The sequence below is a fragment of the Pongo abelii genome, chromosome 5, assembly GCF_028885655.2.
Source record: "Pongo abelii isolate AG06213 chromosome 5, NHGRI_mPonAbe1-v2.0_pri, whole genome shotgun sequence".
Lineage (NCBI taxonomy): Eukaryota > Metazoa > Chordata > Mammalia > Primates > Hominidae > Pongo > Pongo abelii.
Genome location: NC_071990.2, coordinates 168498282 through 168510694, shown reverse-complemented (window position 1 = coordinate 168510694; position 12413 = coordinate 168498282). Strand labels below are relative to the sequence as shown.

The following is a 12413-nucleotide window of genomic DNA, read 5'->3' as shown; positions in this document are numbered from 1 at the left end:
CTTCTGTGCCACAGTCCATGCTGCCCCTGTGTCTAGTGAGGACAGTGCTCGCACACTGGCTGGGACATACACCAGGCCTTCACCCAGTGGAGGGGGGCAGGCAGGGGTCTGCTTCCTCCAGGCTACCAGGAGCTATCTAACTTTAAGCAATGCTTTTTACTGCAGTGAGCATGTTTCCTCTTCTGTAAGAACATGGGGTTGAATTGCATGCTCCCCAAGGTCTTTTAAGCAATAAAATCCTGATTTCGTGAGTTGAGGCAGAAGAAGGGCCTCCTGTGTCCCCTTGGGCATAAGTGATAAGCAGTCGCTCCCGCACCCTCCACCTTGGTGTTTTGGTCTCAAGGGATTAGGAACTGCGAGGACCACTGGGGAAGGAGGTGCTGAGGTTTAGGGGAGACACTAGTATCCCGCAGCTCTGTCACAGCACTGCCTGCTGGGTGCCTACTTGATGCCCGTCTAGACTCTAAGGCAAGCTTGTCCAGCCCACAGCTTGTGGGCTACATGGGGCCCAGGATAGCTTTTAATGCAGCCCAACCCAAATTCGTAAACTTTCTTAAAAGATTATGAGATTTTTTGTGATGTTTTAAAGCTCGTCAGCTATCGCTAGTGTTAGTGTATTTTATGTGTGGCTCAAGACAGTTCTTCCGGTGTGATCCAGGGAAGTCAAAAGATTGGACACCCCTGCTCTAAGGAATGTCACAGGACCACTGTGATGACAAGGGTCTGGGGTTAGAAGAGGGATGGGCAGAGCAGTGGAACAGCAAGGAGAGATCAGAAAAAAAGAAAAAGAAAAAAAAACGGGGATCTGAGCATATAATAAAGGTGTCACTGCAATGACACCTGAAGCGGCACAGTGTGGGCGGGCCCCGTGTTGTTGTGGCACATACATCACTGCATAGGTTTCTCAGTCAGCCCCAGGAGGTGGGAGCCATCTCATCCAGTTTGTATATGAGGAAACCGAAGCCAAGAGTAGGGTACAGTGACACTAACAGTGAGCTGGGGTGCAGGGCTAGACACCACAGTCACCACCTGGGCCCCAGGAGACACTATTACAGACCAAACGGGAAAGCATAACTGTCCCAACACCAAAGACAAAGGCGGACTTCAGACAGCCTGAATCCTAGGTGTAAGCATTAAAACCAGTTGAGACAGTGAAACTCAGGGACCCAGGAATGAGGAAGGACTTTCTCTTTTTAACTGTGGTAAGACATATATAACATAATATTGATTACTTTAACCATTTGTCAGTGAACAGTTCAGTGACATCAATACATTCACAATGTTGTCCTCACCAATATTATACCCAAAACCTTTTTATCATCCCAAATGGAAACAATGACTTCCCATTCTCCCTCTTCCAGCTCCTGTTCACCACGATTCTGCTTTCTGTCTCTCTGATTCTGGCTATTCTGGGCAAATGTTATAAGTGGGATCATACAATAGTTGTCCTCTTGTGTCTGGCTTATTTCACTTAACATAATGTCCTGAGGTTTCATTCATATTGTGTGTTAGAATTTTACTCTTTTTTAGAGCTGAATAATATCCCATTGTGCGTGTGTGTGTGTTTGTGTACATGTGTGTATTTACTACAGCATCACATTTTGTTCATCATCTGTTGATGGACGCTTGTGTTGCTTCCTCCTTTTCTGTTGTAAATAATGCTGCCATGAACATGGGTGGATGAACCCGTTCAAATCCATGCTTTTGGTTTTTTTGGATGTGTATCCTATGAGCAGAGTTGCTGGGTCGCACAGTAATTCTTCTTCTTTGTGAGGAACTACCAAGCTATTTTCCTCAGTGACTGCACCATTTTACACTGTCATCAGCAATGCACGATGGTTCCAAGTTCTCCACATCCTCCCAATTTGTTATTTTCTACTTTCTTATTATTATTGCAGCAGTCTTGGTGAAGAATTTCTTAAACAAAACTTTAGCAGTATATATCACAAGTCCTAAATATGGATAAATTTAAATACCTGGCCCATGATACAATACTTACCATATTTGTCCCAATAGAAATGTTTGAAGAAATTTCCTCCTGTCACTCATGGGGCTGTGTGAGGTCCCGGATACTGCCCTGGGTGTAGCAGCTTGTTCAGGGGAATACTAAAGCTGTTCTTACTCAAGTGGTGCTCTTTGTTTGTTCATTTGTTTTTGCATCAAAACTAATTACATCTGTATTCCCAGATGGCCAAACTTGAGATAGTGTGAGCACTAAGAAGAATATGTAACTGTTGTAACACTCTAAATTCAACAGAAAGTACATAGTCCATGGTTATCTTCATGGAGACGGAGAGAAGGAATCTTCCTCTTGATTTCCAGTTCCATCAGAAATGTGAACACGGCTGTTCTGTAGCCCTGAATGATTCAGGCAGGGATCACATGTGTATGCTAACACCAGTGGATGAAGGACTGTTAGGGAACCCACAGGTCACTCCATGCCAGATATCAGCCCACAGGTGCTTGTTACTTACAAAGGGACATGAAGACCTTTTCTATGGAGAGATGGTGACCTGCCACCTCAACCACACATCACGTTTAGCATCACACAGAGAGGGTGAGTCCAGCAGGCACCCCCTAATCTGAGGCAGGCTAAAGTACAGGCATCACCTGGTGACCAAAAACATTTAGCCCCAATCTTATCACGCCTCCAGTTTACAAGAAATACAAGAGTTATAGAAAGCAATTGAGCAACCATCAGACGAACCCAGAATGTAGAACATTCTACAGACAAAAACTGACCTGGACTTCCCAAAAAGTCCACGAAAAAATACAGGGTGAGGGAATTAGGTGTGGGACCATTGTCTTCTAGGAGCAAAACAAAGACATTTAACAACCAATATAATTGAACTGGATCCTAGGTTGGGAAAACGACGTGGAGGGGAGGACTGAATATAGATTGGATGTTAGATGTTTCAGGGAGTGATTGTTGGTTTTCCTACGTGGGACAGTAGGTGTTAGAGTTATGCTAAGAGACTGTCCTTTTTCTTAGGAGACACCTGCACATGCACCTCAGAGTAACATGCTGTGCTGCCTACAATTTATTTTTAATTTTTTGGAGAGCTAGAGATGCATATATATATATTTGAGAGAGAGAAAGCAAATGTATTAAAATGTAAGCAGTTGTTAAATCTAGGATTATTGTACAACTTTTTCAAGTTTTGTATATGTTTGAAATTTTGTAATGAAAAGTTGGTGGGAATTCTATCTAGTATTTCATGTTCAGTGTTCCTCAGAACTCTTATTTCCTGCCTCATGAAAGCCTTTATCTTTCTACTTTGCAGTTCGGGACCGCGTGAGATCGAAGATGGAGAGAGACATCTTGGCAGAAGTGAATCACCCCTTCATTGTGAAGCTTCATTATGGTAAGTGAGTCAAAATGACACTTTAGAGAGGACCCAGGGCAACCTTCTCCAGATCAGAGAAAATTGAAAAAGAAATAACAGATCAGAAAGAAGAAAATCTTTCCTATACAATAGAGTCCTGCCCTGCCTGGGGATGAAGGTGCCTTCTATCCTGATCGCTTAATCTCTTCTGTATTTATTTTCTTTGAAAGAGCAAGAAGCCCTGTTTTCATCTCAAAGATCTAATTTTAGATGGGGCGTCCATTATTAAATTATTACCATACCATTGATAATTTAGAAGATCTCAACCTAGATTGGGGTGAATCTATAACTTATTTTTGTGTTATTTTAGAATAAAATACTCTATGGCCCAATAATTTCTTTAAACCAGAAATGGTAACACCTTCTTCATTTCAAATGAATATCATGTTTAAAGATAGTAGCTCGTTGAACCCTCAAAACTTCCATTCAAGGTAGCTTATTATTTTCATGTTTTGAGGCTCAAATAATTAACCAAAGGCCACATAGCTGCTTTGCCACACAACTTCTTTTCATTTGCTGTCTGCCTTTTTATCCCAACAGAGAAGCAGTAAGTGAAATCTTCAAATTTAAAAAAGATGTGATGAGATGGTGGCTGCAGATTCATGGCTTATTACATTAAACTTTCCCACCTAATAATCCAGATGGGCAAAGTACAGAAGGGTACAGCAACAAAACTAGTAGTTTGTTCTTGGTTGCAAAGGGCAAGGTGGTGTGTCGGGGAGGTGTTAGTGAGATTTGCGTGAATCTGAGGACAGGATGAAGGAGGCCTGCAGAAGCTGGGCATACCCTGCTGTTCCTTCTCGGCCGTGGGCAGCGCAGTCGCAAACCTCTATCTCCTGGCAGAGGAGGCCGCAGAGGCTGGCTTTCCAAAACTGCCCCCTCCGCTGCTGCCAAGTGGCTGGTGTCAAGTCCCATCCCACATGTCATTTACATTACTTGCTAGGGTGCTTTTCTGAAGAAATTGAGAACCGGGTGTCCTACGAAGAGCTTTAAACAGACTTCCACATCACCTGAGTGGTGACTCAGCACCTCCACCTGCCTGCCAAGCCCAGGATGGAGCATTTAATGCACACTCAGTTTACACAGTCCTGGCAGAGGGCTTTCTAGCTAGAGGCTATGTTTCTAAAACCCCCACATTTATGATGCTTCTAGCATTTACTTTTAGAAAATAAAACGTTTTCTAGTATGCAGGGATATTGGGATCCCTTCCAGCCACACTTCCTTTGTAGATAAAATAGACGCCACGCGGTGCCTCACCAGTGCCGCTGCAGCAACCATCGTCACAGCGGCGATGGTGACGGGCTTCTCTAGACCCTCCCATGCTCATGCGCCCGCTCAACAGAGGCAGGCCCTTGCTGAGTGTGGGCAGGAGCTGTGTAGCCTGCCTGTGGCCTGAAACAGAAAGTCTGCAGTTGTAGCTCACGGTGACCAGACCTAGGACGTGAGCCCCATTGTTGATGTACAAATAACTGGGCTGACCCATCACCAGAACTGCCTCAAGAGAGGAAGGCAAGCGGGGGGTTCCCTGGTACCAGAGTGGAGTTCTGTAGGAAGAAGGCACTTCCATAGGACGGAAAGGACATGTCCTCCAAACCCACCAGAGCCATCTTCAGGCTGCTCACTAATGCATTACGACAAAAGCCAGCAACGATACCAGCTTGAATATGCACAGCTTTCTCCCCGTGTATCTTTCAATTCCTTTGCGATTAAAAAAGGGAAGGAGGGGAGAGAAAAGAAAGATGAAAGAAATCTCAAGGCCCCCTAACAACAGTGAGAGAGGGGCAGTGCTCACAGTTTCAGACCCCCTCTGCCGGGTGCTGCCCCTCTGAGCTGGTCACCAGCCGGGGTCCTGCCGTTCCTCAAGTGGCTCAGCCTCCCGGAGTAAGCAGCACCGTGAGCAGGGAGAAGCCAGAGAGCGCTGTCGTCACAGGACATTCGACAAGCTGTCAAAATGCGGGTCTCTGTCCCCCACAGCCTTTCAGACAGAAGGAAAGCTCTACCTGATCCTGGACTTCCTGCGGGGAGGGGACCTCTTCACCCGGCTCTCCAAAGAGGTGAGCAGCCGCCGCATCACACAGGAGGGCGGGCAGGAGCTTCCGTTTGGGACTCAAGGGAAGGAGGGGTGGAGAGCACTGAGAGGACGTGAGCATGTACGAGAGTGCGTGTGTGTGTGGGGGGGTGTGCATGTGTGAGTGTGTGCAAGAGTGCGTGTGTGGGAGGGGTGTACATGTGTGAGTGTGTGCAAGTGTGCACGATGTGTGGTGTGGGGGGTGTGAGACTGCGTGTGCATGTGCGGGGTTTGCATGGGGGATGTGTGAGTGCATGTGCATGATGTGTGGGGTGTGCGTGTGTTTGAGTGCGTGTGTGGGGGATGTGTGCCTGGTGTTTGGGGTTGTGTGTGCGTGGTGTGTGGGAATGTGAGTGTGTGTGCATGTGTGGGGTGTGCATGTGTCATGTGTGATAAGTGTGTGGTATATGTGTGATGTGTGCTGTGTGTCTATGTCAGGTGTGTGATTTGTGGTGTATGTGATGTGTGCTGTGTGTGATGGTGTGTGTACTATGTTTATATGTGGGGGTGTGTTTGGCATGCTGTGTGCATGTGTGGGGTTGGTGTGTGTGGTGTGTGCTATGTGTGGGGTGCGTGGTGTGCTTTGTGCATGTGTGCATATGCAGGGTGTGTATATGTGTGGGGTGTGTATGTGTGTGGGTGTGTGTGTGCTATATGTGGTATGTGTGGTATGTGCTTTGTGTGGTGTGGGATGTCTGTGTGTTTGACATCCTGTGTGCCTATGTAGGGTGTGTGTATGTATGAGCTGTGTGTGTGTGCTGTATGTGGTATGTGTGGTGTGTGCTATGTGTGATGTGGGGTGGGTGTGTGTGTGTGTTTGGTGTGCTGTGTGCATGTGTAGGGTGTGTGTGTGTTGGTGTGTGTGTGTATGCTGTATGTGGTATGTGTGGTGTATGCTATGTGTGATGTGGGGTGGGCGTGTGTGTGTGTGTGTGTGTGTGTTTGGTGTGCTGTGCGCATTGCTGGTTGGTTCTAAGGCAGCTGCACAAGTGGCCCTAGCAATCGTCCCAGGTGGCCCTGGCAGCGCCCCTGCAGCTCCGGGACCATAAGTCATGCTGTTGACCTCCCAGCTAGCGCAGATGGAAGGTGCAGGTCGGTGGGTAGGAGCGGCTGGGAAAGACTCTCACAGGGTCTCACTTTTCATCCTGGGAAGAGGGAGGGAAGAGGGAGGTACTGCTAAGCCGGCCACACATTGGGGCTGTTCGGGAGCATCGGGTGTGGTTTTCGCACACCACCTTTGTCTCACAACCGCTACTGCATGCCCCAGGGCTTCTCCTTGACCTCCAGTGCCTTAGATAGGAACTCTCCGGGATGCAACTTCACCACACCCTGAGAGCCCCGTGGCCCTGATTGACATGAAGAGCACCCCGCTTCATGGGATGGCAAAAGGCAGATTCTGCCCATGGCAGTGCCAGTGCCAGGCTTTCCGTTCTGATGATCCTGCTTGTTCATCTCTTATACAAAGGAGGAGTGGCCGAGGTGCTTTCACAGCAACAGTGGCCTTCACACCCCCCACTCCCTTTTCCCCACCTTCCCCCTTTTCAGCAGGAGACCCTGCTATCTTGCACAAAGCCCCAGATGAACAGTAAACCAAGGCAGAGCTGCTCCTGAACCGGGCGCAAAGGGTCCCAGAGACCGCAGCTGCCCTGTCCCTCTGCGTCCAGCGGTCCCTTGGGCAGTGGTGCACGTTTCTGTGGGGCTCCTTGCATGGAGGAAAAACAGTGGGCCGGGAGAACCTGATCCAAGCTCTACACAAAGCCCTTTGGGAACTGGCGTCTGGCCCCTTCCTGTGCCGCCTGCTGTGTGGCCACTTCCAAAGATGCTGGAGCCTGGCGTCTGCCCATTCCTCGTGTGGTATCATCTGTTGGTTTGTCCGCTCCCCTCTTATCCACAGGGAGTCAGTCCATTTGGGGTCTGGTTTTGTCCAGCAGCTGCTATGACACACCTGTGGTTGGGCTCCCTGACCAAAAAGACAACAGTACTCAGCAAAAAGCCCTGCAACTCCCCACGTGGGAACGTGTGTCTCTCCTGAGGGCCTTCATTTCAGAGTAGGAGAAAAGCTGTCCAGGGCGGGCACCACAGATTCATGGGGTTGCTGGGAACCTGCGGAAAGTCTTTTCCTTGGGTCCTCATTCGGCAAGTACGGGGCCCAGCATCTTATGGGGACCGTCGCTGTGCCAGCAAACCTGCAGAACTCACACCGTGAGGTGCTTCCTTTCTATGGAGAAACTTCCTGCTATTGTCCTTGGGGGTTACACTAAGAGCTAGGGGAGTGGAAAGACAGGTTTGCCTCTGAGCCCTAAATTGTACACACAACCCATGGTGGGCCACATGTGGATATGTCAAGTCAGAGGAAAGAACCAGGCCACTAGCAGAACGTGCTGTTAGTCAGTCCACTGAGCACATTAACCAATCTAGAAAAGAAACATACATCCGGGAAAGGCGCTGGCCAAGCATGGAACGGAGGACGGGGACTCGGAGGGCCGGTGGGTGGCTGGCACCCACTGGTCACTGTCGGGATGCGGAGCCTGCATGTCCAGCCCTGTGGAAGAACCCCCTGTGTGAACCAGGTGCCCAGCTGTCGGCCTGACGCCACTCACCGTTCAGGTCCCCTGGCTGCCCTTCTCCTAATTTTGTGTTTGCCAGGAAGCCTTCTGGCTGCGTGCTGATTTTTCACGTCTGCTTACCGGAGAGAATTCAGTAATCATGTGGACTTGTAGTCTCCGTAACGTTGATTTCTCCTGACGAATATAGAAAATGGCTTGTGGTCATGATTTTGCTTCCTCTTAAGGGGGTCTACAAAAACTATGTGCTGATTCTAACAAGTCAGGGGTGGGGATGAGTCATTATGGGACGATGGCTTTGGAGTCTGTTGGGCTCCGAGGCTTCATGCATATTTCGGCTGGCCTGAGTGAGCCCCCGGTACATGGACACTTAGGCCATCCCTGCCTGGTCACCTCCCAGCCCTGAGCTATCCCAGCTACATGGGATCCCAGAATGTGGCTGCCCACCCCAACACCCGGAAACCCCTCCCCATCCCGCCCCCTCGGCTTGGGGCACCCATAGCCGACTCTGCACCACCTGTGGGTGATCTTTGGTAGAACTAATCCCACTTTGGGTTGACAGCAGGTTACGTAGGCTACTAGTTTGCATCAGCCCAAGGAGTGGAGATAGATAATCCGTGGGGAAAGAATGATATTTGAGACCCATTTTCAGTCACCTCATCAAGCCCTCACAGAGTCTTACTTGTATTAAATTTGTTATGAATTCGCATCAGCAGCACTCATATTAGAATGTAAACCCAGAAACCTACTCCAGAGCCAAATGATTTGCAGGGGTGAGAAGGACACAGAGAGGAGAGGCTGAATCTCAGCACCCCACTCTCAAGGCAGCATGAGTCACCTTTGCAGGAAGCCCTTGTCTCCATCCACTGATCTTAAAACTGCAGAGGGAACTCACTTTTCCATGAGAAGAGTCAGAAAACCACTCTGGGGGGCCATAGCGTTCCACAGAGCAAACCGACCCCAGTGTGGACTCTCAGTCTCCCTGGCAGAGTTCTTTAAAACACACCAGCCATAAAACAAGTTAAACGTTTTTTTTTGTTTTTTTTTTTTTTCTTACTAGGTCATGTTCACCGAGGAGGATGTCAAGTTCTACCTGGCTGAGCTGGCCTTGGCTTTAGATCATCTCCACAGCCTGGGGATCATCTACAGAGATCTGAAGCCCGAGAAGTAAGTGAGAAAAAACTAGGGCTGACTTCCCCACGCCCATCAGCTCCGTGTGTTTTGCTGGCCCATGTTGGTAGCCACTGCTAGATATTTATTTCCTAAATGAGGACGTATCAGAGAGCAGGCTGGGGAGACTCTTGTGCCCGCAGGACCGGCTCAGGCATCAGGTACCCAGATGCAAGTATGGCCTTGCTGATTTGCATAGGAAACGCCCAGGCCCATTCTCAACTGACGCTCATAACGCCTGAGGGAGGCCAGGCTCAGGTGCATGTCTGTGACGCACGGGAAGCCGGAGCTGGGGAGGGGCACGCCCACGACCCTGACCCACATTCCTGCCCTCTCTCCTGGGTGAGGCTCATCTGGCCATTGGGGACCATCTCAAACATGGCTGCCTCCAGGGTAGTTTCTCCTCCTCTCTCATCTCTTCCCTACTGTCCTCCAGATTCAGGAAGCCCTTTCATCTACTTCAGCAAGCCCCAGGAATGTGGTCAATGAACCTCTACTCGGTTACCTGTCGGCCCCCAGTCAGAACAGCTCTCCCAAGAACTTACCTAAAAGACAACGGCCCCAGAATTCTCAGGCCCAGAGTCCACTGAGATTTGTATATCCTTGGCAGTGGTGACCTGTGAGGCTATTATTTCTAGGATATTTTGCTAATCTATTCTAAATTTTTGAACACTAAAGTCCCTCCAAAATAATAGTTTTCCCATTTTCATTTTGTTGTTGTTGTTTTTACATTTTCTTTGTAGACCTGACACATAACTAGGAGTGATCCACTTAGAAAAGAAGAGATTTGGAGGATGGTATTTTAGGTTGAGTTGACCTCAGCAGTATCCCTGAGGTGAAGTAGCTGATTATCTCACTCACTATTCCCTGCCCTGAGGGGCCAATTAATGCTACCCACCCAGACCAGGGCCCACAGCCGCCCCTAGATGAGGCATCACCTGTGGCCTGGTGGGACCGACCAGCCTAGGGTACCACCAGGCAGCCCCACGCCTGTGAGCTAAGACCAAGGGGGCCCTGGGGTCTGCAAACGCGTCCCAGTTGCCACTCCACATTCCTGCCCTGTCACCTGCATGGAACTGAGAAAAGACAAGCCCTGCTCTGAAGCTGGTGTTGTTAGATGCAGCTATCATTTATAGGAAACAGCTGGGTTTACCCAGAAACCAGGACACATCCCATATCCACTGCAGGATGTAAAATGCATTTGCCCATGTGCTTGATATCTGACTTCACCACCAGTCCGTGGAACACCACAGGCACACATATGAGTTGAATACATGTGTAAATACAGCTGGAGCATCCTTCATCCGAATCTGAAATGCTCCAAAATCCAAAACTTTTTGAGCCCCAATGTTACACCCCCCAGTGGAAAACTCCACGCATAAGCACTTAACACAAACGTGGTTTCACACACAAAATTCTTTAAAATATTCTATAAATTAGCTCCAGGTGATGTGTAGAAGGTATATATGAAACATAAATGAATTTTATGTTCAGATTTGTGGCCCATCTCCAAGATACCTCATTATATATAAGTAAATATTCCAAAATCCTCAAATCCTAAACACTTCTGGTTTCAGGCATTTCAGATAAGGGATGCTCAACGTAGAATCAAAAAAGACTTTATCCAGAGTAATCCCACGAAGAGAGCAGCCTCCGCAGCTGCTGTCTCCCCACACGAGCAGCAGCACGAGGCCAGATTTCCATTTCAAAGTGGGTCTGACCTAGAACCCCGTGGTGCTCTGAGCCCTGGGAGTCCCCTTTCGCACCTCCCTAATTGGGAGGTGATTGCAGAGCCTGGCCTCTCACCTTGGGTCGTTGTCAAGGTCATCCCAGAAGTTAACCTCGTGTTAATTACCCTCTAAGTCGGAGTGCCGTGTTGTGAGTCTGTGTGGACGTTTGCCACTCCTCGTCCTCCCGTGGCCCTGGCTGTTGATGCCTGTGTGTTAGACGCACACCCCGTGCCTCCACTCAGGCCGGGAGTGCCGGTTCTCGTTGCTCCTGAAGGTCAGCGTGATCCTTACAGCTAAAAATAGCCTTATTTAATTGTAAGCTTGAAGGAAAAGGTGGTGTTGTTCAATTAGAATTATTAGGGAATTAATCTTGAAAGGTGCTTAATTCTGGGCAAAGATTGAATATGCCCAAAAGGCAAAGATGAAAACATTTGCCTTGTTCATTATAAATTGTCATCTTAATTATATGCTGTAACTTTTCCTTCCCATTTCCAGAAAATAGTAGGTTTTTTTTTTTTAACTCCGTGGCAGATATTTTTAATTGTAGAAAAATACACATGACTTTTACAGTTTTCACCACGTTTAAGTGCCCAGTTCAGTGGCATTAAGCACATCCCCATTGCTGGGCCACCAACCCCACCGTCCATCTCCAGAACTGTTTCATCTTGCAGAACTAAAGCTCTGTCCCCCTGCACAGTAGCTCCCCAGCCCCCGGCACCCGCCATCTACTTTCCATCTCTGTAACTCTGGCTCCTCTAGGGACCATACATTTTATATTTGTAAAATCATATAATACCTGTCATTTTGGGACGGGCTTATTTAATCGAGCATAATGTCCTCCGGGCTCCTCTGTGCTGTAGCGAGTCAGGCTTTCCTTCCTTTCACAGGTTTCTATAAAGGTATCACAGATTAATCCTCCAAGCCTTGCCTTTGTTTCTTTCCAGCCCACTTCCTGGTTTCTTTAGAGCTAGGCTGGTACCTCCCAGCATCTGGAAGAACAGGATTTAATTACAGCCAAATAAATAAATGGGGAAAGTTTGGGGCCACAGGTGTGTCAAGGTATCACAGCCCAGACTCCAGCCTGATGTTCAGGGAAGAACCCAGCCCTTTACGGACTCCGCCTCTATTCTCTATGCAGGGTTCACCCCACGGCAGTATGCCTGGGAGGAGCAAAGGCAACTGTCACGTCTGGCACATGGTGTGACAAGGGCTTGGCGGAGAACAAGACAGGGACCCAGTGGCCCGCAGGGGTGCCGAGCCAGGAGCAGGTCTCATTACAAGATGTACCTGCTGAAGCCCGAAGCTCCTCAATGCCATGGCGCCCGCTTGTGCAGGCCTTACCTGGGTGGGTCTCGAGAGCCAGGGCAGGGCTCAGGGGAGGATACATGGGAGAAGAAAGGGGTCTTTGGACATCAAGGGCATCCCAAGTGCAGAAACATTCCATCTGCGAGGCTCTGGGTCTCCACAGGCCACGGCAGTCCCAGGACGCTCTCCA

The 12413-nt window shown here is 48.8% G+C and overlaps 1 protein-coding gene across 4 annotated transcripts in view; it reads left to right on the top strand.

Moving 5' to 3' along the window:
- RPS6KA2 (ribosomal protein S6 kinase A2) overlaps window positions 1–12413 on the top strand; it is a 443982-nt gene that overhangs the window by 351299 nt on the left and 80270 nt on the right. For all 4 annotated transcript variants that reach the window (XM_024248014.3, XM_054558435.2, XM_002817573.6 and 1 more), the window contains 3 exons: window positions 3285–3365; window positions 5361–5440; window positions 9079–9185. In XM_024248014.3, coding sequence (XP_024103782.3) covers window positions 3285–3365; window positions 5361–5440; window positions 9079–9185 — 268 coding nt within the window. The remainder of the gene's footprint in view (window positions 1–3284; window positions 3366–5360; window positions 5441–9078; window positions 9186–12413) is intronic.